The 26,165-nt window shown below is 41.1% G+C and overlaps 1 protein-coding gene across 5 annotated transcripts in view; it reads right to left on the bottom strand.

Moving 5' to 3' along the window:
• Positions 1 to 1,660: 1,660 nt before the first annotated feature.
• U2SURP (U2 snRNP associated SURP domain containing) overlaps positions 1,661 to 26,165 on the bottom strand; it is a 78,396-nt gene continuing 53,891 nt past the window's right edge. For all 5 annotated transcript variants that reach the window (XM_053312712.1, XM_053312713.1, XM_053312714.1 and 2 more), the window contains 8 exons: positions 25,036 to 25,192; positions 23,211 to 23,306; positions 22,755 to 22,821; positions 20,172 to 20,334; positions 17,384 to 17,494; positions 13,523 to 13,641; positions 12,108 to 12,284; positions 1,661 to 3,782 (listed from right to left, as the gene is read on the bottom strand). In XM_053312712.1, coding sequence (XP_053168687.1) covers positions 3,644 to 3,782; positions 12,108 to 12,284; positions 13,523 to 13,641; positions 17,384 to 17,494; positions 20,172 to 20,334; positions 22,755 to 22,821; positions 23,211 to 23,306; positions 25,036 to 25,192 — 1,029 coding nt within the window. In that variant the 3' untranslated portion in view covers positions 1,661 to 3,643. The remainder of the gene's footprint in view (positions 3,783 to 12,107; positions 12,285 to 13,522; positions 13,642 to 17,383; positions 17,495 to 20,171; positions 20,335 to 22,754; positions 22,822 to 23,210; positions 23,307 to 25,035; positions 25,193 to 26,165) is intronic.

Here is a 26,165-nt window from a genome sequence, read left to right as displayed (position 1 = left end):
TCTCCAAGCAATAGGGGGACCCAGCCACCATAAGCTCACAGACTGCCCAAGTGCCATAATGAAATATAGCCAAGGTGTGTCCCTGTGAAATCCCAAGAGCTTTAGGCCAACCCAGCATTTTACAACTGTGCACTATGAGAGTAAAGAAAAGTTCCCAGGAGGAGAAAACTGTGTAGCTATGTAATGGAACAGATTGTTTAAATCACATTGTATTGATCACATTGGTAATGACACTTAACATCTGTTAGGAGACTTGATTATAAAACATACAACTCCAAAGTATCATGGTTATGTTTCAAATGAAAGAAACTTCTCTTTAGGCTGAAGTAACTTTAAGAATGATAGTTATTTATGTCAGGGATTCTCAGCATTGGGTCCCCAAATGTTATTGGACTTTAACTCCCATAATCCCCAGCAGCCTTTGTTGGAGATTATAGGAGCTGAAGTCCAACAAAGTTCAGAATCCCTGATCTATGTACTCAAAATCAACTGAAATTAATCTACACAGGAGACCAATATTGTACTAATAGTACAATACTGTGCATTCTAACTTGCAGTGGAGAAGGGTGTATGCTATTTCTTCTACAGCCTCTTCAGATCCTATGGAGAAGTGGCTCACTAACTTTGGGTCCCCAAATGATGTTGGACTACAACACCCATCATCCCCAGCCAAATGGTCTTTGACCACTGCAACTGGACACCCCTGCTATGAAACAAACAGCAGCAGCAGGAACACCAACAGTTATAATAATTTGATGGAAGAAGTGTATGAGCTCTCATGAGCCACACCTTTACCTCAAATTCTCATGAGTTTTTTCTACTCAAGAGATGAAACTTTCAAGGGTTAATGCAAGGAACATATATTCTTCATACATTTCCCCACATTATGATTTCTACTCAATGTAACATAACATGAAGACTTTGTGTGCTTAAAAAGCCAGGAAAGTATAATGCAGATGGAGTTCCAGAACTAAATTGAACTCTTAAGGGAGAAGGTATCTAAACCCCGCTCAGTTATAAAATTCAGCTCACAGAAGTAACTTGCAACAGTAGTACTTCCAGGCTTGGTGCCAAGTGGGATAAATAGCAGCTGGACTGAGACAGCAGTGAATCAGGACTCTAGAAGAACAGAGATTTAAAACCTTTTAACATCTGCTGAGGTCTTGGTCCACAAGGGGGTCACAACCTGACTAAAGAACAATACACTCATGTGTGGTCTGAACCTAATGCTGTAAAGGACCACAAAAGTGCCAATGAGTTCAGCAGCAAGGAACCAGGTTTTAAGAATCACGGTCAGGATTCAAAGGGTTACACATCAATTTCCATATGCATCACAGCCCCTTGCCCCCCACCTCAAGAAAGAACCACTCCTGGGCATAGAACACCCTCCAGAGTAGTGGCCAGTGCAGTGGAAGAGAGCATGCAGACGCATTTTAGGCACATATACAGGAACGTTTAGTTCCCAGTCAAAATACGTAATTTTTAGGCATTTGTTTCTCATTATCCTATGTGTAGTTGACACCAACTCGATGGCACACTTGACCTAGGACAATTTAGAGCCTCTTTTATAAATACTTCCCATTCATAGCACAATATTCATCTAGTCTCTCTATTTTTAAAACAGTTTGTGGATAAAAAGAACACTTCACTGGAGTCCAGATCCCTTTGAACTTTACATTTTTATTACAATCTGCCCACTCCTCCAGGAAACAAACAATGAACCTTCGTGGCTTTTCTTTCATGGAAAAAAAGTCAAGTGACCCAGAGGAGGTGCAATGTTATATGAATGCTGGGAGAAAATCAGAATTAAAACAAAAAAGTATTCAAAGTTGTGGGGAGGGAAGAAGGAGTACAAGTATATTAGAAAAAGATAGAAGTTGATAAAAATCTAATTTCTGCTACTATTTCAACAATTTTCACAGCCAAAGGAAGAATTCAATACAAAAATGCATTTACAAGGTTATCATCCAGAATAAAATCCACTTTATAAAGACAATTCATGATGTTTGTGTGTTTTAAGTTATGATCATTCTGAGAATATTTGTTGAGTATGTATAGCTGATTTGTTGTTTTTTTTAAATTCTTGTTTTTTATATGCCTTTTCTAGAAGTACAGCTTGTTTTCATGAAAACAACCAAAACGCTAATACTGTGACTTCAATACCATTTGATCTAAGATGTCACTTGCAAGTCCAACATTTAAATACTGGTGTCAGAGGGCTTCTCATTTCCCTAAGGAACTATACACCTCGCAACCATTCCTATGAAAGAGAACAGAGCATTACAGACAGGAACGTCAACTTTCCCACCGGAAATACAAGCAGTATCATCAGCAATGGTATGAAAAGTTCATAGAATAGAAATCAGGTTTCTTATTTACAGAAATGTATTAAAATTGCTCTAATTTATTTTACTGAAATTTAAAATTTATCTTTAATTGTGATGATGCTGTGAATGGCAAAAGCAAAAGTTTTACAGGAAAAGAGACTGGGCCAAAACAGTAAAGTCTACATTTGGATTTGAGACTCCTAATATCCACATCCTGTTTTCCTTACCTGTGTTCTAGAACCTATAGGAAAGAGTTACAACAGTGATCATCTGTCTCCAATAAAGAAGTGCCATTATAAACTTGTCTTAGAAAAATAAGATACAGGCAGGTTCCCACAACCTGCTCAAAGTTGGCAGGCAGTCTGGGAAAGGACAAGAGGTTCCCACAGCACATGCATTCCCATGTGGAAGTGTCCACACCTGCCCTAGTCCAGTTGGCAACTGGCCAATTCAACTTGTTACTGACTCCAACCTAGTTTGGTTAAGAGGTTTGTAACCAAAAGCTGAAGTCCAAGTCAGGTTGGCCAGCTGCCAATTGGACTTGGCTGGGTTTGGATGGCATGCCATATGGGAGCACATGCACTGCGGGAACCCCTGGACTACTTACTGACTTTCACTGGTTAATGTGAACCAGCCAACAGTGTAAGGGATGCAGAAAATAGGACTCTTCAATGTGCCTGCAGGCTATAGCCCATAACAAGCATTTCAGCACATCATTTGTATTACAAAACTGCTACAGTGCTCCTGTATTAAGTAAAGCTTATTGTCAAGTGGGAGTATGATTGAGATGGCTCCCAAAATACCTAAAGCAGCTCTTCAACCTGACCACCATATGGAAAAATCTTATTTGAGGTTCACATTGCCAACACATGGGACTGAAACTATGGCGGGGGGGGGGAGGGGTGTCAAATGTTGGAAGGGCAAGAAGACACTACTTTTTATATTTTCTTTTCAGATTTTATTTGAAATCTAATTCAAGTTGTCAAAGCTACAAAAAGGGGGGAGGGGAGGGAAACAATTGTGGTTTTTTGCTAAGTCACAACATCCTAAAACAAAGTATCACTACTGCCAGCAGATCAGTTACAGTCTCTAAACACAAAAATCTCATCCTGGGAAGTAGCCACAATGAAGGTATTTTGTACAATATAAAACAATGACAGGTCTACCAATGCAGTTACTCATGAATATACACATGCATTCACAAAAAAAATTAGGAATGCTTTTTTTTGTTTGTTTGTTTTTAAACAGACTGTTCAGGCACAAAAACAAAACCGCATTTCCAGTAAGTGACAGCATCATAAAAAAATAAGTGTTTGTCAGTGTTTGCTCTTCTTTGACTTCTTGTGGGATCTGTGTGGAGAACGGGACTGAGACCTGGATTTTTTCCCTGACTTTTTAGGCGACCTGGATCGTGACCTCCTTGATCTTTTGGGTGTCCGTGAGCCAGAGGGTGACCTGAAAATAAGTTATTTCTCGTCAATACATTGTTCATTTGATTCCTTCCTGCCAGTATCAATCCCATTCCTATTGTGCAGAGAGAGAAATGGGTAATTCTAAGCATGCAGAGGTGGATGATGACCTTCCCAAACACATTCAGCTGTATCTAACAGGCCTAGTGCTTGTGCGTAAACTGAAGTACATAGATGTACAAACGAACTGTCTCTTCCTCCTTACTATACACAACTTGGTATCTTATCCCAAACTGTCATGCCCTAGGTCAGTGCACTCTATGACCTTTCTTACTCTGTATACTTACTGTGCCACTTCATGACATTACCATTTGCACAGGCTAATTTGTTGCTTACTGAGCTTGTGACGCTGGATTTATTTATGAAACACCCTCTCTGTTCTGCGACTGCATCCCTTTTCCTTGCAGCTCCTCATCATTGGAATGCCCTGCCATCTGACACTGTACTCATCCATCTATTTTTCACATACAAGAGGCTCCTCTCTTCAGCCTGCCCTTTCCCCACTGATTTCTTCTTCTCTTTTATTTTTAACCTCTTTCTCCGAGTCTTGTCTTTACCTTACAACCTGTGGGCAGGGTGCATTTCATTTTTTAATTTTTGTACAGCATCTAGTATCATTATTAGTGTTTTAGATCTTCTCTAATTCCCCATGAAAGATTACAGCTTTAAACAAATTCAGAATGACAAACTTCAAAATGACCTCTTTAATATTTTTTTAACATCTTTTATGCATTAAAGTAACTTACAGATTTTTCCACAAAACATGTAAGCTCAAACAAAACTGAGCAAATTTTTCGGTGTAATACACCACCCTCAGTGCTCCATTTAGCATGTCAACTGAAGGCATTTAAATACAGAAGCTGAGAACCAAAAGCAGCAAACAGATAATAAATGAGGGAGGAGAGAGCAGAACCTTTTCACAATGCTTCCCTGACCTAGGGGCTCACAATCTACATACATCGCTCTGGTTTCTGATCTCTCATAAAATCCTAATCCACTCCAAAGTTTCCAATTAACCCCAAAAAGCTCACAACTCCAAATCCCACTAACATGTAGCACAATTCCTTTATCTCCTTAACTGCAGCATGTCTGTGCTCTTTTTACTTTCCAAAGTAGGAATGAGTACAGATATTCTCTTTTAAAACCCCAGACACCTCCAAAAGCCACAGAATGGTGCCAGCATATAAGCAATTTCCTATGACATCTATCTGACAGATAAGCTGGAGGATGAACCTGTTTCATAGCAATACAATGTATGACAAGTACATAATCCATACTGAAAAACAGTAATATGGAAACTATGCAACCACATTCAAATACTGACTGACAATAACTATAATTAACAGAGAAGCAAACGATACCTTAATAGCACAAGGGGCCAAGTCAAATATAGCTTTTAGTATAACAGTCAGTAGAATAATAAATGTATTGAAACACTGGGCAAATACAATGCTAAAGTCAAAATTGTGTATTCAGCAGTGTGTGCGTGCTACTGAAAAACAGGTTGCTCACCTGCAACTATTGATCTGGTGGAGATCTGTCAACATCCATAAGAAGGGTGCGCAGGACCCTCACGGTAGAATATTGCAGCTCATCGAGGCAACCAAGCCCCGCCTCCACACCTACAGCACGCTGTTGAAAGGCAGGTCGGGCGCCATGTTCTTCAGTTCTTGGACGACTGCCATGGAGGATAATCATCCAGAATCAAGTGAGTTCATCATCGAAGGAGAATAGCATGCACACTCAATACGCACACAGCGTGGCACTCCTGCCGAGGGGTGGTTCAGGAGGATCTTATGGATGTCAATGGATCTCTACCAGATCAATAGTTACAGGTAAGCAACCTGTTTATCTGGCTTGGGATCCAATGAGTGTTTAGCTAGCTCCTGATGGAGGAGGGTGCAGTAATAGCTATTGTAACGCCAGCTTCAAACACTTCTCTAGAAGCTCCCCTCAGCAGCAGAGCACTTATCTACGGCATAATGCTTGATGAAAGGTAACTCAAGAGGACCAAGCTGCAGCTTTACAAGTGTCCATGAAGGTTACCCCTGATAGGTGTGCAGCTGAAGAAGCACAGGCATGGGCAGAGTGGGCCTTGATTGCTTCAGGCGGTTGCATGTTTTGTGACTTGTAGGTCAGCATAGTAAATTCAACTAGCCGTATGGACATTCTTTGTCTGAAAATGCAGGAGCCTCTCACAGAGCCCTTGCATGCCACACATAAACGCTTGGTGGATCTGAAGTCCTTAGTGAGGTCCAGGTAATATAAAAATGCCCTCTGCACATTCAGGGAGTGCACTGCACGTTCTAAAGGCATAGATGGATCCATGAAGAGCGTAGGGAGAACAATGTCCTGGTTGAGGTGGAAGTTGGACACTACCTTGGGTAAAAAGGCCGGGTCCATACGCATTAGCACTTTATCAGAATAGATTCTGGTGTATGGCAAATCAATCCACAATGCTGTCAATTCACTAATGTGTTTGGCCATAGTTATGGCATGCAAGAAGGCAGTTTTTAAAGTCACTAGCTTGATAGCTGCAGAACTCATTGGTTCAAATGGGGATTCGGTTAAAGCTGGAAGGACCAAGAATATGCTCCACTGTTCAACAGGAGTGTCAATAGGTGGATACAAATTCATGAGACCTATCAGGAAAGCCTTACTATCTGGGTACGAAAAGAGAGTCTTCCCATCACAGCCCGAATGTTTTGAAGAGAGTGCTGCTAGATGCACCTTTAAAGATACATTTACCAACACGTGATTTTAGATTAATCAAGTAGAGGAGCACATCCTTGATTGTGGCTTGTCTAGGCTGAAAACCATGCATCCTTGAATAAGCTCTGAAACGAAGCCACTTATTAAGGTAATTTCATCTGGTGGAAGACTTCCTTTTGTTAAGTAGGATTTTATTCAAAAGCCGATGCACCATGCTGTTAGACGGAAAATGAGAACGTCTAGATGTAGGATGTTGCCAAGGCCTAGTGTTAGGAGATCCACCTCTTGTGATAGTCTCTGGTACGGGTTTGCTGACAGTTTGAGTACATGTGGAAACCATGGTTGCCTTGGCCACCATGGAGTCACCAGGATACACAATGTAGGAGCAGTCAGAAGGTGGGAAACCACTCGGCTGATCAGTGGTCACGGCAGAAACACGTATAGGATCTCCTGCTGCCAGTCCAAATGGAAGGCATCCCCTAGTGATTTCAGGTTGTGACCCACCCTGGGGCAGAAACGAGTGCATTTCGTGTTCCCCAAGGTGGCAAAGAGATCTATGGTTGGTGTTATCCAACTCGTGAAGAGAGGTGAAATATATTCTGTCTTGATTTCCCATTCGTGGTGTTGTTGGTGTGGGAAATTTCGACTTAAGTTGTCTGCCAGGATGTTGTCCAGGCCCTTTATGTGGATGGCTATTGGATAGAGCTGATGCACCAATGTAATAGTTGCAGGGTGAATGCACAAAGAGACTGGGACACTGTCCCTCCCTGACGGTTGATATAGGCTAGTGCAGTGGTATTGTCTAACTGCACCTGTACAACTCTTCCCTGTAAAAATGGCAGGAAGGCCTTCATTGCTTTGAAGACGGCCAGCAGTTCTAGGAAATTGATATAAAACTTTGCTTGTTGAAGGGTCCACTTGCCCTGAATCTGATGTTAACCAGACAGAGGAAGCCAGTATCTGAAAAGGAACTCCTTCCAGAAGATTCTTGCCCGTCGTCCAACAGGTAAGTGGGCGTAGAATCTGATCTGGGATCACTAGATGTTGGTTGTCCGGAAGATGTTGTGGGCGGACGACAGACAGAAACCCAAGTTGTAACTTGTTCATTTTTAAGCGGGCATACCACACCACTGTGTTGCAGGATGTCATGAGTCCCAGGAGCCTTTGAATGAGTTGGGCGGGTTGAGGTGTTGGAAATACCAGGTCCCTTATGCAGTGGAAATGCTCCCGAGATAAGTAGGCTTCCCTGGCTCCTGTGTACAGGACTGCTCCAATGTAGTGACTAGGATTCCCAAGTCTTGGAGGAGGGATAAAATGTACTTTGTCTGAAAACTTAACTCTCCTCTGCCCCTGGAAATCAGGAGCTAGTCGTCCAGTTTTGGATAGACCAAGATACCCTGGGTCCGTAGGTAAGCCACCACCACAGCCATGCATTTGGTAAATACCCTGGGCGTGGTGGAAAGTCCAAAAGGTAAGACTGTGTATTGGTACACTTGGTTTCTTACAGCAAACCTCAGATATTTCCTGTGTTGTTACTTGATGCCCATGTGGAAATACGTGTCTTTGAGATCCAGCGTCACAAGCCAGTTCTCCTAATACAGAAGAGGCAAGATCTCCTGTAACACTATCATGCAGAATTTTCACACATGGACAAGTTTGTTCAGGTGGCGTAGATCCATGATGGGCCAAATCCTGCCATTCCTCTTCGGGATCAGAAAATAGCGGGAGTAAAAACCCTCCTGCCTTTGTACCCACTGCACTGGGGTGATAGCCCCTTTTGTAAACAGCTCCTTCACTTCTTCCAACAATGCCAGGGAGGATTGAGTGAACCTTGTCTCTGTAAAGTTTGGAATCTTCTTAAATGCTATGGCATATCCCAAAGATATAATCTTCAGGACCTGGCGATGTTATGTGTTGCCACATGGGGGAATGGCATGCCAGCCTGATGTTGGTCACGGGTAAGAGTGTAGAGTTTGCGAGTCTGGTGTTGTCCTTCACATGCCAAGATGTTGAAAACCCCGGTGGTGGAAAGGGAGAGGAGTGTTGCAGTGACAGCAGGTTAACTTGAACCTCAAAGATAGTTTTGAGGCTCTACTTGTTTTGTTCATTGGGACTGACTGGATTTCCCCTTGCTCTGATAAGTGCGCTTCTGATAAGGATGGTACTGTTTCCTAAAGTCACAGCGTTCTTGCTGTCTGAATAAGAATGATATTTCAAGCTGTAGGAAGAGGTTGATGTTGAAGCAATGAAAGTTTTGTCAGTAAACTTTGACTTTATTTTCTCCATGGTAAGCTTTCAGTTTTGTCTTTCACGCCACCCTGTAGATTGGTGGAGTAAAGCCTGGCGTGGCTCCTCAGAGAGACTGCAGCAGTCAAGGAACTGGCTGCTGGGGGGTTTCCTGCTTTACTTCAATCTGATCCAAAGCAGTTGCTTTGATTTCTGACTGAAGCTTCAGCACTGCCTCCCCTGCTAACTGGCCAAAGAGGCACCTTTTTAAAGTGGGGTTCTCTTTATTGAGCAGGGAGAGAGCAACTGGCCCTATCCATCTCCAGCACAGCATCCTTCCAGTGGCTGTTGCTGGTATCTACCTTGCGTTTCTTTCTTTTCTTAGATTGTGAGCCCTTTGGGGACAAGGAGCCATCTTTATATCTATGTAAACCACTTTGGGAACTTTTTATTGAAAAGCAGTATATAAATATTCTGAAAGGAACTGAAGGAATGCGATTTCAACTCAGCCAGGTGTTTGGCAGTACTCAGTTGTTGGCAAGTAAGTGCCACTGATTTATTCAGTGTCTGTTGGAATTTTTTCTTAAATTCTTCCAGAGAGAGGAGGCCCAGATCATTTTGAAGAGCCTCCAATATGCCATGGTTATATTTAGAACTGCAAACTGAATAGTTTGCTATCTAAATTGATAGGCAGGGGGTGGAGTAGATTTTTCTACCCCAAATATCCATTTTTTCCCCTTCGTCTGCAGGTGAAGTGTGGCGATGACCTGTCTTTGAAGAGAAGGGGACGAAACTTCATTTCTTCATTAGGCGAAACATGTGTGGCCGGAGGCACGTTGGTAGGAGGATTGGCCAAGTCTTCTGAATCATCAAAGTCAGACTCGAAGTCAGAAGAGCCGTGATGCTCAGAAGGTAAGTGAGTTGGTGATGGTAGTTTGTATATCTGGGTCTCAATGGTAACTTTGTCTTGTGGTGCTAGAATAGGTAGAGTGAGACCCCATATCAGTGCCTTTGAAGACAGTCTGAGTGGTCATATTCACCAAGTGCTTTACAGGTGGCCGAGTGGCCGTCTGCATTGCAACAAAAAAACTTTGCACAGTGGGTTAAACTGGTAAGGCTGGGCCATCACCTCCAACTACAGTTTGCACAGTCCGAACTGGAGTCATAGCAGTTGCCAGAGGCGAGTAAGACTTTGGTTGCAAGGATCTCAAGGGCTGGTCCCCTTGAAAATTGTAAGTTAAGCCAGTGGACCTGGCCCCCAGAGCTGCCGATGCAAGAGTTGCCCCTGCAGCTGACGAATGCGCAAAGCTACATGAATGCCATGAAGATGGGCCTGCCAAATGGGCAACAGACAGAGAACATGGTGCCGGAGTGCACTGGTCAAATGATTGAGTTGGATCAGATTCCTTAGCAATTCCCAAATCAGAAGATTGCAGAGGGAAACCTTTAAATGTCAATGTTGAAGGATTGCTCGACTCAGAATCCAGTATGGAAAGCAAGGTGCAGGCAGTGGTAGAATCCAATAAGGCATCCTTGTCATCTTCTTCGACACCGAACGTCAGTATCGGGGCTTGGCATCATGGAGTCACCAATCTTGATGCCAACAACACTGGAGTGTTAAAAATGGAATTCGGAACTTGCATAGCTGGTGTCGATGGAAGACGTGTCGACTCATGGTTGGTGAGTAGATAGAGATAAATTCTTCTCCCTCTCACATAACACTAGAACCAGGGATCATCCCATGAAATTGACTGCCAGGAAATTTAGGACCAACAAACCGAAGTACTTTTTCACACAACGCATAATCAACTTGTGGAATTCTCTGCCACAAGATGTGGTGACAGCCAACAACCTGGATGGCTTTAAGAAGGGTTTGGATAACTTCATGGAGGAGAGGTCTACCAACGGCTACTAGTCGGAGGGCTATAGGCCACCTCCAGCCTCAAAGGCAAGATGCCTCTGAGTACCAATTGCAGGGGAGTAACAGCAGGAGAGAAGGCATGCCCTCAACTCCTGCCTGTGGCTTCCAGCGGCATCTGGTGGGCCACTGTGCGAAACAGGACTAGATGGGCCTTGGGCCTGATCCAGCAGGGCTGTTTTTATGACACCGATGGAGACTTTCAATGTTGATTAGGTGACAGGGCAGAAGAGTTGACTGGCTTGGGGGCTGAAGACAGAATAAGCCCTCAATGTCAACAGTCTCAGTGTCAAAGAGGGGTTGACGTTGAGAGGTTTCTCTGACACAGGTTGAATCTCCTTCCTCGACATCAAGGTTTTCGATGCTGAGCAGCGGCAGTCGGTCTTGACTGCTGTCGCTGAGAATTTTGGTGGCAGGCTTTTTAGACCGGGTGGGGACAGCGTACTTTCTTTTGTCAAGTCCACAGTCTTTGACTTCTTAGGTAATGGAGAAGATGAACAAAGTATCCGATCTTGAACGCTTTTCCTTCGACTTCGATTGTTCCGGTGTTGAAGTAGGAGTCAACTTCGAAGGAGCTCTTGTTAATAGCGGTCGATGTTGATGGCTGTGATGGTTTCGAGGAAGTTGGCTTAGGAGTCGATGCCAAGTCTTTAGAAGCCACTGTCGAAGTTGCAGGGCGGGGTTCTCTCGGCAAAGGGCTTAACACCTCGTCGTAAATAGTGGAGCAAAGCCACAAAGCCTGATTTTTTCACATCTGCTTTGTAAATGACAAGCATATCTTGCAAGAGGAGACATTGTGCTCCTCTCCTAACCAAATCAGACATAGATGGTGGAGGTCTTTCAAGGGATGGTTGGCATTACAGCCTGTGCGCCTCTTGAGAGTCCATTTCTTCTCAGCCATGTTAGGATTATCAGAAACGTAGTTTAGGTACATTCAAAGGTCATATTAACACGGATGAAGTCCGGAAGCTGTTCCCAAGTGAAATACCAAAATTAATCTGTTGCGGGTTTTTTTAAATAGATGAACTCACATGAAGAATTTTTACTGACAAGGAGAGACAGCCTGAGGACTGAACACAATGGAAGTTGGAAAAGGACTGAAGAACATGGGGCCTGTTCCACCTTTAAATAGCATGCTGTAGGCGAGGCTCAGTCACCTCGAAAAGCTGCAACATTCTACCATGAGGGTCCTATGCAGGCGCAGTACCCATTCTTATGGATCTCGACAGATGTTGATCCAGATCTACATAATCCCACAAAATAAGATGCCTATGAGTTAAGAACTGTAATACAAACAAGGTTCAAATACCTTGTAGCTGTGCATATGTTCTGTATACAGTTTCTCTAGTTAAAATTTCTTAGAATTAAAATGAGCAGCCCAAATTTGAACAAAGCAGCACAGATTGGATCCAATTCTCAACATTGTTAGCTTAACAAAATAATCATCCAGTTTACCTTTTGGCTTTTTTGCTGGCATCTCTGGGAGAATCCTTGTGAGAGGACCTGGACCGTGAGCTCTCTTTGTGGGATCTTTCGGATCGCTCAGAACGTTCGGATTTTGGCGATGGTGATTTTGCTCGCCTGCTTCCACTGCTGCGGGATGGACTGGGTGATGTGCTGTGACGCCTTTTCCTTTTGCAAGAACAGACATTATGACCACCACACAAACAAACACATCACCTTAGCCTGTATAAACCATTTTTCACCCCAGCAATTGCTTTAAAATGATTCCTTCTGAAGGGCCTATGTTTGGTTACATTATTGGATGACTGTTTAGCTCTATGTGTTAAGACATTTTACAGTTTACCACTGTAAACAAGGCCAAACATTCTAATGGTGCACACCTGTTTTTAACAAAAACAGATGTGCCACATGATTGTACAAGAGTGCAACTATTTTCACTGTGCTGCCCTTGCTCCTGGAGTGCTTTTTGACCCTGAAAACACATCCCTGATGGTTGTACAGCCTTCGGGGATGTTTCTGTGTGCACTTCCAGAGCAAGAGGAGTGTGGCACTCTTGTGCAAGAGCACCCTTCTTTCAGAAGCGTGGGGCTTAGTGTTGCATGCCTGTTTTTATTAGAAGCATGCACACACCACCAGGGTGTCAGCAATGACAAACTTGTAAAAAAAGCTTTGGAGTGTGCTTTTATGAAAGACAGTATATAAAATTCATCAATTAAAAAAATTATAGTTTTCTGATTTTTCTCACAAAGCCAACATTATGAACACTGCAGTCATGTGTAAATATTCACACACTATTGAAATATCTTTGAAAGTACTATATGCTAGGGTCTGGATTTTTGTAATTACAATTCCAAACTCCCATGACCAGAAACATCAAGATGTTGTGATTGGAACAGTTTGAAGGATTAACACTAAAGAAGAACCATGTTAATCGTGGACCCAGCATCCACAGTCGAGTAATTGCCAACCGACCTCATATGCGAAAAAGTTAGGCAAGGGGTTAAGACTCACATATCCACAGGTCGCGGATAGGCAGAAATGACCGAGGCCATTTCCACCCACCATTTTGAAGACAGGAGCCATTTTGTGGCACCTTTTTGTTTAAAAAAGAGGAAAGAATGCAATTTTTCATGAAGAAATGACAATTCTTTTTCTTCTTTTCTTTTTTTTACTTTGGGAGGCACTGCTGTAAAGTTGGTGACTCACACAGCATGATAGGGCACTCCCCTCCCCAACAATTTCCTCCACTTTCAGTCTAGTTTTTGTCCTGTTTTCACCAGCCCTAAAGTCCTGTTAATCTGTGGTTTCACTATCCGCCCCAGTGGAATGGAACCCCTGCGGATAACGCGTTTCTCCCGTGCAGATAAAATCTCTAAAAAGCAAGTCCCATCTACTAAATTCCATACCTCTCTTTCCTTGTTGGCGTACATTCCTCTTTTTCCTTTTTCTCTTTGGATCTGGATTCAGATTTCTCTTTGTCCTTCTTGTCTCTTTCCCTTTCTCTCTCCATTTCCTTTTCCTTCTCCTAGATTAAAAGTAATACGTCATTTAGTATTTAATATAGCAGCAAATAAATCAGCCATTTTCAAACACTAAAAACACAGTCATTTTAAAGAATTAATAGACAATGTTTTTCAATAATAAAATATAAGCAGTCAGTCATATTTCAAAGATGAATACTATATCTCCACCTTTTTAACCATTGTCATTCAGATCTTCAAATATCTTTAGATCCAAACTAAAAAAAAATACGACATCAGTAAGAATACTGAGCTACATGTCCCTGTTATATACAGCAACTCAAATATTTTTTTAAAAGGTAATGCAACCTTTAAAATTCCATCATTTCATTGTACAATGAAATTTTAACATCCCCAAACTGTTTGGCAATAGGGATGTGCACAGAAGCAGCAGGGAATGATTCGAAGGCGGGGGGAGATACCTTTACGGGTGGGGGAGGGTGCCTTTACCCCTCCTGCCGCATTTCCCCCACTAGCACTCCGTTGAACGGTGTCCTCCTCAGCTGGAAGTTAAAGGAAGTACCCAGTGAGCATGCACACGCACACGCACACTGCACTCACTCGAGAGCACATTGGGCAGGACATGGAGCAGCTTCCACCTGCAGGAGCTGCATGGACAGGCTCTTGGCTGCCGTGGAAGCAGCAAGTCCACATCCCTCTTAAAATGGGTGGCTCACTGCACAGTATGTCAACCAATGACTTTATGCCCCATGAACATTTATGAGACATCACCAGTCACAAAAAGATAAATTTAACAGGTAACAGTGTCACCAAATGCTGAGAGAAGAATTCAACATTCTCAGTTGAATTAAAAGATCTTGAGTTTAATGATGTAAGCAATTTAAACACACCACCAAAGCTCAAGTTATATATAAGCAGGGTCAGACTTTTGCAGACATACATTTTGGCTCATTAGGTCATCTGAAATCCATTTTGTTTTTAAATGAATGTTTTACTTTACACATGCATATGGTGTTAAATATAATAGTGCTCCCTCAGCTGTAGTGGAGATAGAAAAGGTTAAGTATCTTGCATATCAATGGCACTTATAAGAACCTATAATTTAAACACAAAATAAATAATTAAATCTACTGTCAGTCCCCATATGTTTATTTTTATTTGTTTGTTTGTTTATTACATTTATATACTGCCTCATACAAAAAGGTCCCTGGGCGGTTCACAATATAAAACCATTAAAACATTAACATAATTAAAACAATAAAATACTTAAAATACAATAAAAATTATTTTTAATTTATATAAATTTATAATTTATATTATAAATATTATATTATATTTATTTATAATTTATTTTATAATTAATATACAATAAAAACTCATCCATGTCCCATCCGTGGATCAGTGTCCTACCACGACAAGCCAATCCCCTGGAGAGGACTTGCACTGACATTTCGAGACATGAATGCTACAATTAAGCCAATAAATACCCCATGTGACACAGCACAGCAGTATTTCCAGACAAGGAACTATATGTTAGGGCATGCTGAGTAGCTCTAGCTCCACAGTAGAACCAGCACGAACCTCCTAAGCCAGTGTTTCTCAACCACCGGTCCCTGGACCGCTGCCGGTCCCCGAAGGGTTGAGTGCCGGTCCCTGACTGGGAGTCAAACCCCCCCCCCCTGAAATCAAGGGGCACACTTCCTCAATTTTGCACATGGCACGGAAGAGGAAGAGTATCACGGAGGCATGGGACCCTTCTTGTGCCTTGCCTCCACGTGCTGCTGAGATCTTCCTATAGCTATCTTATTCCCTATCTTTACAGCTTCAAACTGTATGCGATGCGGGGGCATGGAGGAAAAAGTATGGCAGTGGGCGCCACTTGAAGGGCTGCTGGTTCTTGCATGCTCATTGTTTGCAGCCAAAGGTTGGTTGATTGAAACCCAGCTGCCTGTTGTGGTCGAGGCGCCTTGAGAGGGAACACTGTTTCCCTCTTGCATCAGTGGGGCTTGCTTGTATGTTGTTTTCATTGGCCCCATGTAGCTTTTGAATTTTTCCAATGGCCCAGCATCCCCTCTCCATTGAGTAATCACAAGCACCTCCACTCCAGACATACTGGAGACAAATTTGTTCACCCAGGCTTTTAGATTCAGGGGTTCTCAACCTTGGGTACCCAGACGTTGGTGGACTTCTACTCCCATAATCCCGAGCCATAATGGCCAAATGCCATTGTTGTTGGGGGTTATGGGAGTTTAACTGAGGGACCCAAGGTTAAGAACCCCTAATATTCAATGTTTGCAAAAGATTCCAAATTTAATTATTTTAATGCTTATATTATTTTCATTCTAAACTGCCCAGAGATGCAAGTTTTGGGCAGTATAGAAGTCTGATAGATAGACAGACAGACAGACAGATAGACAGACTTGAAACCCCTTTACTAACTGCTGGTCCGGGAAACTGCGCATGAAGAATGTAGCGGTCCTTGAAACTCTGCACAAAGAATTTAGCGGTCCTTGACTCCAAAAAGTTTGAGAAACACTGTCCTAAGCAAGCAAGCTGTATTATCAGACAGTGCAAGCTCTCTCTAAAACGTAGGAACCCGTGTTTTGGGGGGTATAAAAATGTGATTGATTGATTGATAAATAAATAAAATATTTGCTTGCATAGCACAAACTCAAAATATCATAATGTAGAGTACAGCACTGGTCCAACAGCACAATATTGCAAGGATTTGCAGCAATAATGTGGAATGATTCATGCCAGACTGTCAGCACAGACTGAAATATGAGCAAAAATTCAGAGTAAGAAGAACGTAAGAACAGCCCTGCTGGATCAGGCCCAAAGCCTATCTAATGAAGCATCCTGTTTCACATAGTGGCCCATGAGATGCCTCTGAGAAGCCAACAGGAAGCCCACCCTTCCTGCTTTAAGGAGCAGGGAGGGTGCCCATCTCCACCGCTTTCCCCCCACCGGCGCAGTCTCCAAAAACGCTGGTGCGGGGCTGCTGCGTACCTCCTTGCAGCCCCCCATCAGCATTGTACCAAAAGTGGGTGGTGCAAGAAGGCATGCAGCAGCCCCACACCAGCGTTTTTGGAGACTGTGCAGGTGGTGGGAAAGTGGCTGGATGGGTGGGGGGGGGAGATGGGCACCCTCCCTTCTCCTTAGAAGGTACCCCACCAACTCCCAGGAGTTCACAAACCCATCCATGCACATCCCTACCCTCTGCAACCCGCATGCCCCATCCTAAATCCTTCCTGAAGATTTCCCAATCCTAGTTTTTTGGGGACCTCGGGGGGCTGCAGTAGGGAGGGAGGGAGGGAGGGAACTCCTTGTGCAAGTTTTGTTCTGCCCACACAAGTCTGGATCTAACCCTATATTCTGCTAGACCCTTGAATCACAGTGTCCTTGGAAATGCGTTGATGTGTGTGAAACACTGTACTCACTTTAAAGATCTTTAAAACTAACTTCCTAGTACATCTCTGCAGTTAGTCTGATAATATTTTAAATATGCATGAAGCAAACTTATGTTTTTGACCATGTGCATCTCTGGCTGCAAGAAAATCTACGAAGGGAACCAGGATTAGCTACAACTCCCTGCTCTATATAAATATACTAGCAAAGACCACAAAGTGTGTGAAACAGACCTCTATGCGGATATCTGACAGCAACTAAATGAAAGCAAAAATGTTTGATATCATTAATGACAACACATTATCTGAAGGAAAGAAGAGGGGGGAGTGGAAAAACAAACACACAAAGAGAGAGAGAAAAACCAATAGCAGTGCTTACTCTCTGGAGCAATTTGTCTCGGTAGTGTTCAACCTGTTCCTGAAAACTCTGGCCTGGCTTCTTAGGTCTTTTTCCAGATTCTAATTCATCCTGAAACTTCATTACTTTCAGCTGTAAACACATATACACACAAACATGTAATATTTAAAAAGAATAGTCTGAAACTTTGCAAAAGCCGGAATACACAAGGGATATTTATTTATTATTTATTGATTTGCTTTGCTTCTATACCGTCCTTCCAAAATGGCTCAGGGCAGTTTACATTAAAACAAAACTAAAATCAATTAACGATTAAAATCTAAAATTGTAAAAACACTGTAACACCATTATTTAAAAAATTTAAACAGTTTTTTAAACCCTGGAAGGCCAGGCCAAACATAGATCTATCTTAAGGGCTTTCCTGAAGGCCAATATGCCTGAAACACATCCGTCCGGAGGCCATGTGTGAAGTCAGACACATTTTTGTAAGTTTCTCTTCGAATATGAGCAATTAAAGCAATTCTACTAGAGCAATTAATCTTGGAACACAGGAAACTGCCTTATACCAAGTCAGAGCATAGGTCCATCTAGCTCAGTATTATCTACACAAACTGGCAGCAGCTTCTTCAAGGTTGCAGGCAGGAGTCTCTCTCAGCCCTAACTTGACTCATTAAAAGCCTCACCCCCTCAAATGATCAGTGGGGTTGATGACGAGCAAACAATTCTGGAACTTGAGAGTCAAGAAAAGCTTGCCAGTCAGCAGGCTACAAAGTTGTGGCAGCATCCTTGTAACTCCACCAAGTAAGATGAAAAGAAAAGCTTTTTCTTCCAATCTGTTTTCAAAGTGAGCGTAGATTCCCTTCTGGGATGAAGCTAGTTTGGCTTTCCTCCCAGTGCTATGAACCACAGGCAAGAGAAGCAGTAAGTGCTCAGTTGAAGTCAATGCAATACATTTTTTAACCTTGACCCTCAAGAATAGGCAGATTGTGAACTTTTCTTAAGAAACCATTTTGGTATGTCAGATAAATTCCCCATGTTCCTAAATTTGATAATTAAAATATTTATAAATATAGTAAGGTATTTTTGAATGAGTAGAAGAGTTTTCTAGCTTCCTCATTCTTAATGAGTTTGAGTGTCATTTCCAAAGTCTGATGGGGATCCATCACAACAATATATGTTTATAGATTCTATTTTATCCCATGTAAATTACATTTAATGAGTATCAGTACTCATAATACAGCTTTGAAGATTGTTTTGGCCATTGGCCGTAAATAAAGTATCTATCATCTTTGAAGATACATTTGGAGAAAGGATCCTTAAAACAATCTGAGGCAACAACCTTTTACACCAGTTTCATTTTATGAGTATGAATTCCATGTATCCACTTCTCACCAGCAGAGGGCATCCTAAGCTTTCCAAGTGGATTAAAACATACTTTTAATACACTGTAATGTGTAGGTAGAATTCCTGTTTGTGACAACAGTATTTTCACACATTCAAAAAAGAAAGTCATTATCTTTGAAAAGGTTTTTCCAAAACAAAATTAAGCAAAGCAAAAAACTTTCTTGTACAAAAAAGGGACTAAATCAAGGAACACTTTGAGGTCTAGAGAATAATTCTGCAAACATATCATAGCATAAAATAATAATTGTACAGTACAGGTGAAACTCGGAAAATTAGAATATCGCGCAAAAGTCCATTAATTTCAGTAATGCAAATTAAAAGGTGAAACTGATATATGAGACAGACGCATTACATGCAAAGCGAGATAAGTCAAGCCTTAATTTGTTATAATTGTGATGATCATGGCGTACAGCTCATGAAAACCCCAAATCCACAATCCCAGAAAATTAGAATATTACATGGAACCAAGAAGACAAGGATTGTAGAATAGAACAATATCGGACCTCTGAAAAGTATAAGCATGCATATGTATTCAGTACTTGGTTTGGGCTCCTTTTGCAGCAATTACTGCCTCAATGCGGCGTGGCATGGATGCAATCAGCCTGTGGCACTGATGAGGTGTTATGGAAGACCAGGATGCTTCAATAGCGGCCTTCAGCTCTTCTGCATTGTTTGGTCTCATGTCTCTCATCCTTCTCTTGGCAATGCCCCATAGATTCTCTATGGGGTCAGGTCAGGCGAGTTTGCTGGCCAATCAAGCACAGTACACTGTATACTTTTCAGTGGTCCAATATTGTTCTATTCTACAATCCTTGTCTTCTTGGTTCCATGTAATTTTCTAATTTTCTGGGATTGTGGATTTGGGGTTTTCATGAGTTGTACGCCATGATCATCACAATTATAACAAATTAAGGCTTGACTTATCTCGCTTTGCATGTAATGTGTCTGTCTCATATATCAGTTTCACCTTTTAATTTGCATTACTGAAATTAATGGACTTTTGCACGATATTCTAATTTTCCGAGTTTCACCTGTACATGTTGTCCTTTACAGAGCAACACATTTTACGCTTCTAGTGCCTATGGCTCTATTTAAATATTACATTTTATTAAATAAATAATATTGGTATTATTTGCCATTTCTCCCTAGATTTGTATTTTCCTACCCAACCTTTTCCTTGCAATTACGGTGAATTTTTCAGTTGTAAAATACAGTTCCTGTTTTATATTTATACAGTATCAGAATTTTATTAGCAAATATAAAAGGTGATAAATAATTACTACTTGAATTTTTAAAAAGTTGGAAAACAGAAGCTGGTACCATTTGTGGACCCAACTTATGCTGCTGAGCTCTTTTATACATCTGTGACCATTTATAAACTACAAAAAAAAATTTCCTTGCATACCTCAATCTCTCTGAGTTTGGCACGCTTTTCCTCACTCATTTCTGAGTACTTGATTGAAGACTTGGAATCAGGCATTTCTTCTCTGATAGGATTGGAGTACATGTGATGTTCCTCTGATTTAGAACTCTGAGTATCTTCCTCATCTTCACTTTCTTCTTCTTGGCTTTAACAACAGAAGGACACACATTTTCTCAATATATTCTTGGGGGGGGGGGATTTGAAGTATATGTGACCCTTGACTAGGCGGGGGTAATATTCCACAGAAATTAAAAAGGAGATTCAAAGCTTAAACCTAATCTGAAAAATTGGGTTAGGTTTTTGAGAAGTGACATGGGCTGCTCATTTACTTTTTAACTTTTAAATCCTTAGTTCCACAAATAAGCAGCCTATGCCACTTCTCAGCTAAGCAGCAGCCTCAGGCTTGGGGGGTTTAAATTTTAAATCCCCAACATGTTCTCAGCTGAGCAGCAGTACAAGTTGCTCATTCCTGATACACAAATTAAGTTACAGGGGTCATTTTGGTCATTCACAGGGTTGGAGATTTAAAATTTAAAGGGGCGTAATATTTACGTCCATTTCGGGAGGTAAAGTGGAGCATATGCACCACTTAAAACAGTGGTGCATATACTGGTAACTTCTAGGCTTGGCTACTGTAATGCACTCTACTTGGGGCTACCTTTGTACATAGTTCACAAACTACAATTGGTACAAAATGCAGCAGGCAGATTGGCCTCTGGGTCAAATTGAAGGGACCATGTAACACCAATTTTGAAAGCATTACACTGGTTACCAATATGTTTCAGAATGAAATACAAAGTGCTGGTTATTACCTATAAAGCCCTTAACAACTTGGGTCCAGGGTACTTAAGAGAGCATCTTCTCTGTCATGAACCCTGTTGTCTATTATGATCATCTGGAGAGGTTCGGTTACAGTTGCCACCAGCTCGTTACAGTTGACACCCTGCTAACTTGGCAAAGAGGCACCTTTTAACATGGTGATTCTCTTTATTTAGCAGGGGGAGAGTAACTGGCCCTATCCACCCCCAGCACAGGACCTCCAGTGACTGTTGCTGGTGTCTATCTTATGTTTCTTTTTAGATTGTGAGCCCTTTGGGGACAGGGATCCATCTTATTTATTTATTATTTCTCTGTGTAAACTGCCCTGAGCCATTTTTGGAAGGGTGGTATAGAAATCGAATCAACAACAACTTGGGACCAGGCCTTCTCTGTGGTTGCTCCAGGGCTCCGGAAGATGCTCCCTGCTGAAATAAGAGTATCTGCTTCTCTGTTCGCTCTTAGGAAGAACCTCAAGATGTACCTGTTTTCTCAGGCTTTTAACTGAAATTTAATTGTTTTTACTTATTAAGATGGTTTTTATCTGTTTTTTGAATTGTTAACTGTTTTATATTGTTTTTATAATATGTTTTATCTTGTACACCGCGTGGAGATTTCTATATCAGGTGGTATAGAAATACGATAAATAAATAAATAAATAAATAAATAAATTTCAGTTGCTGGATCAGGAAATGCAGGCATAAAACAGTACAGTATAGATAAGAAGTGTGTCTTTTCTATACTGGATTGTTTTCAAGATAATATGTCCCATTAGAGGGTGTGTGTGTGTAAAAATGGGAGAACGAGAGTGTATTTCTAAAAGCCAAAATTGTATTGCACACCTCCAGATACTTTGGCATCCATTTCAGCCCTTCATATTAGTGTGCTTTGGCAATCAGTATCTGTATATGCAGGACACCTATTTAACTAATAGCACAAGTGGTGCCAGAATCACTTTCAGGAAAATTCTAGTACAAGTTTACATGGATCCCAAGCCACATACTTGAAGTTGCCACTGAAAAACCAATGGGACTTATAGCAGATGTGAACCCTCTCTTTTGATTGAAAACAACCCCCAAGGTAGCTTAAAATAAGTAGCACAATACAAATCAAAATTATGGTGGTACAGCAGCTAAAAGAGATGCTGGAGGGAACATGTTAAAGTCTCTCCCCAACTCTCTGGTGTTCCTGCTGCTGCTGCTATTGCTGTTCTCAAAGGGCTGTAGGAAACCCAAGGGAAATTGAGCTCAAGGAAGCGTGCTGCCAGGCAGCATCAGACCCAAGTAGTAACATGCAACATCATAATATAGCAATAGCAAGAGAAGATGCAGAAGTTATGCATCAGAGCAGGGAAGATTGTGAAGGCTGTGTTTTGAGGGGCCTTCAACAATCCCCCAATTCAGTTTTTCCAGTGTTGCTTTGCTCTCTATCCTGATGCTGACCAATTCATTAATTTTTGTTGTAATTTCAATTGTATATTATTGTACTCATAGGCCAAAATGTTTTACTGTAAATCAATATAAAACTTTGGTCCACTTCAGAGCCTTGCATAAAAGCGAAGTGTATTTTCCATGGGGAAATGTGTCCACTAACTCCAAGGATACAATTTGCACCTCTCTCCGCAGAAGGAAGTGTGTAAACTCCACCTTCAAAACACTCTAGAAACATTAAACTTCCATGCCTTTGGTGAAATCATCCTACTTCCTAGACACGTTCAGAGTCAGAGCCATTACAACACTCAATTCTTACTTCTGATTTTCTTCTTCTTCTGATTCCTCATGCTGGTCAAATATTTCCCATTTAGATGTTGTTACCGCTGGGAAGAAAAAAATATCAGTTATGCAAAAAGTTGTCACATTCCTCATGAAACTATATAAATAGTATTTGATTTGTAGCTACCCTGAGTAGCTCAGTTAATTTCTAACTTCTTCATAGTAGTTGTAGCAGCAGCAGCAGCAGCAGCAACAACTTTATTTCAGAATGTGAACAGGAACAAAACAAAACAAAAAGAGCACAGTATACATGTCTAATATAACTTGAAATTAAATTAAAACATGAAAAATATTTATTTAATGGCACTATTTTAGAATAAGTATATTTGTGATGTTGCTCAACACTTTAAACATAACTAGCAAAGTAGTTCCATTATACTTTACATGAAATTGCAAACAAAGAAAAGGAATAAGAATAGGATACAATACTAACCTTGAGCTTCAAGGGCAGATTCATCCACAGCTTCCCACTTTGAAGGGGCAACTTTGAATATTGGCTCATTCTTTTTAGATTCTTCAGAAGCATCCACTATTGAATAAAAGATTTAAGCAGTGACTACAGACTAAGTCTGACTTGGTAAAGTAAAGCTGTGCCTACGAGTCAGTGTCAACTCCTGGCGACCACAAAGCCATGTAGTTTTCTTGGGTATAATACAGGAGGAGTTTACCATTGCCTCCTCCCGTGCAGTGTGAGATGCCTTTCAGCACTGTCCTATATCACTGCTACCCGATATAGGTGTTTTCCATATTCTAAGAATATGTTTCCCATATTCTGGGAAACATACCAGTGGGGATTTGAACTGGCAACCTCTTGCTCGCTAGGCGAGTCATTTCCCCGCTGTGCCATTCTGACTTGGTACATTCTCTCTATTTCAGGGCACGTGAACAAAACAATTTAAACACTGCAATCTTCAGCATACATACTTTGCAACAAAAGTAAATTTAAACATTTGGGAAGAACAAATGGTACAGTCCTCATGGGACTGCATCATGTCAAAATATAATAGGGGAGGGCTGTGTATTTGAATACTCATACCACAGAAGAACTTCCTGCATAAGGAAATTAGCAAGTCAAGGAGAACAAGCTAGCTCTCCAACATGCTTGTTTTCTACATGCAGTTCTGAGAGATTATAAATAAATACAAGTTGTTCTGGTAAAAACTAATCTGCCTACTTTCCCTTCATTATAATCTTAATTGATAATTACCATCCTCACAAGTAAGCCCACTTCAGCCTTAAACGTTCACACGTCCACCAACTTTAACTGGGGTGGATGACATCACAAACTATGCCGTTAACGTGTCCTATGTGTCACTCATTACAGCTGTACCAAATCTGGTTCAAATCAGTTCGACAGTGAGTGCACAAGTTAGCCCATTTGTGCCTCAACCATTCACACATCTGCCATCTTGAATCAGGGTGGATGACATTGTTACAAACTACACCCTTGAGACTTCCCTGTGTCCCTATACCTGCAGCAAATTTGGTTCAAATCGGTTAGACAGTTCACAAGTTAGCCCACTTGCGCCTCAAACATTCATGCATCCGCCATCTTTAACTGGAGTGGATGACATCACAAACTACACCACAAAGGGGTTGCTATGTGTCACTCAATAAAACTGTACCCAATTTGGTTCTAACTGGTTAGATGGTTCACAAGTTAGCCCACTTGCGTCTATGTATCTGCCATCTTGAATCGGGGTGGATGACATCATCACTAACTATGTCATGGAGGCATCCATATGTGTCCCTACAACTGTACCCAATTTGGTTCATATTGGTCCAGGCATTGCTGGGTGTTCTCATAAGCTTACTTTCCTTAGGGAAAGAAGGCTAAAAAGGCTATTAAACACACATCTGTTCATCCAGGCTTTTGATAGGATTTATAGAATTTAACACTGTTATTAAATTTTAAATAGTTATTAAGTTTTAATTTGTGCTTTATTGTAAACTGCCCAGAGACCGAGTTTTAGATGGTATATAACTATTTCAAACAGACAGGCCCTTCTTCCATTTTTCTCCTATTATTCTGCAGCAATCAGTTTTACTTATTTGTATTTATTTTGTTTATTTGATTTGTATACCGCCCTTCCAAAATGGTTTTCTAATTTAAATGCATTCGTATGTTGTCAAGTGTCAACTCTACTGAATTTTAAACATCAAAAGAAAAGAAATGTTGCCTCTATCTGCACATGAATGCTCATTTTACAGAAAATGCAAAAATTTCCAAGTGTGCTATAAATTTAGATATTCCTTACAAGGTACACCATCAAGGTCATCATCAAGCGTCTTAATAGGGACCCCATCAAGATCATCGATAGGAGGAACATCAATAGGAATTCCATCCACATCTTCTAAGGGAGCACCATCCAGCTCTTCCTCAATTGGAGCACCATCAAGATCATCTGGTACTTCCTGTACACAAAAGTATAGATACTTTTTGAAATTTATTCTATAGACACCCAGTGTTTCTCCCCCACCCCTCATATTCAGTGTAAAACTCTTGTTTTCAGTTTACGAGCTCATAAAAAACATGTTCAAGTAGCTAGCATAAATATCTTCTAATATGGGCCAGATCACAAATCCAGCAACAGCCTATAAGTAATAAGGAAGCAGGCCTATGCACACATGCCGACATACAACATAACATGTGACATGAGCATTTATGTCCAAATCCTGCAATCTTTCAACCTCAAGAAAGGGGTGGGAGGATCAGGGAATCTGGCATACTGTACATATGGATATACAGGAGTATGCCAGCACTGTAGTTGCATTGCACATACAGCGGCAGGAGAGTGGCTTGCCATGAGTAAGCAATTGCTGGATTCATAAACACGTGAACTCAACCCTAAAACAACTATGAAAAGTGGTTGACATTTACGTAACATATAAAAACACCAGGAACTACCCTCTGGCTAAACTAACTACAATTTTTACAACAAGCAGGTCTGCAAGTATCAATACCAAACTTCATACTTTCCCTTCAAGGTCTACAGAATGGGAAAGCCCAGAATTTCTTGCTTGTGAAGAAAAGTTAGCAATGTTTGCGTGTTCTGAACTCTTCTCTTTTTCATACTATTATATTTTCTGTTCAGTTCACATTCACATGTGCACTTGCTACAATATAAATATTTAATCTCTCTTTTTTACTATGACTCTGATTCCCTCCTAAAAGATATGTGGTATTTAGTAAATATCAGCTAGCATCTGTTTCTTATTTGAGTAGCCCAATCACTTTAAGCTTATAATACTTAGTAGTTTCCATATTCTGATCTAATAATAATAATAATTATTATTATTATTATTATTACAGAGTCAAGCGACTCCCACAATGGCATATTTCTCTAAATTGTTTCTCCATGTGCCCATCACTTCAAAGTGTAGTCCA

This window comes from Hemicordylus capensis, chromosome 3 (assembly GCF_027244095.1).
Source record: "Hemicordylus capensis ecotype Gifberg chromosome 3, rHemCap1.1.pri, whole genome shotgun sequence".
Taxonomy (NCBI): Eukaryota; Metazoa; Chordata; class Lepidosauria; order Squamata; family Cordylidae; genus Hemicordylus; species Hemicordylus capensis.
The sequence above is the reverse complement of the archived record's forward strand: the minus strand, read 5'-3'. Positions and strand labels throughout refer to the sequence as shown.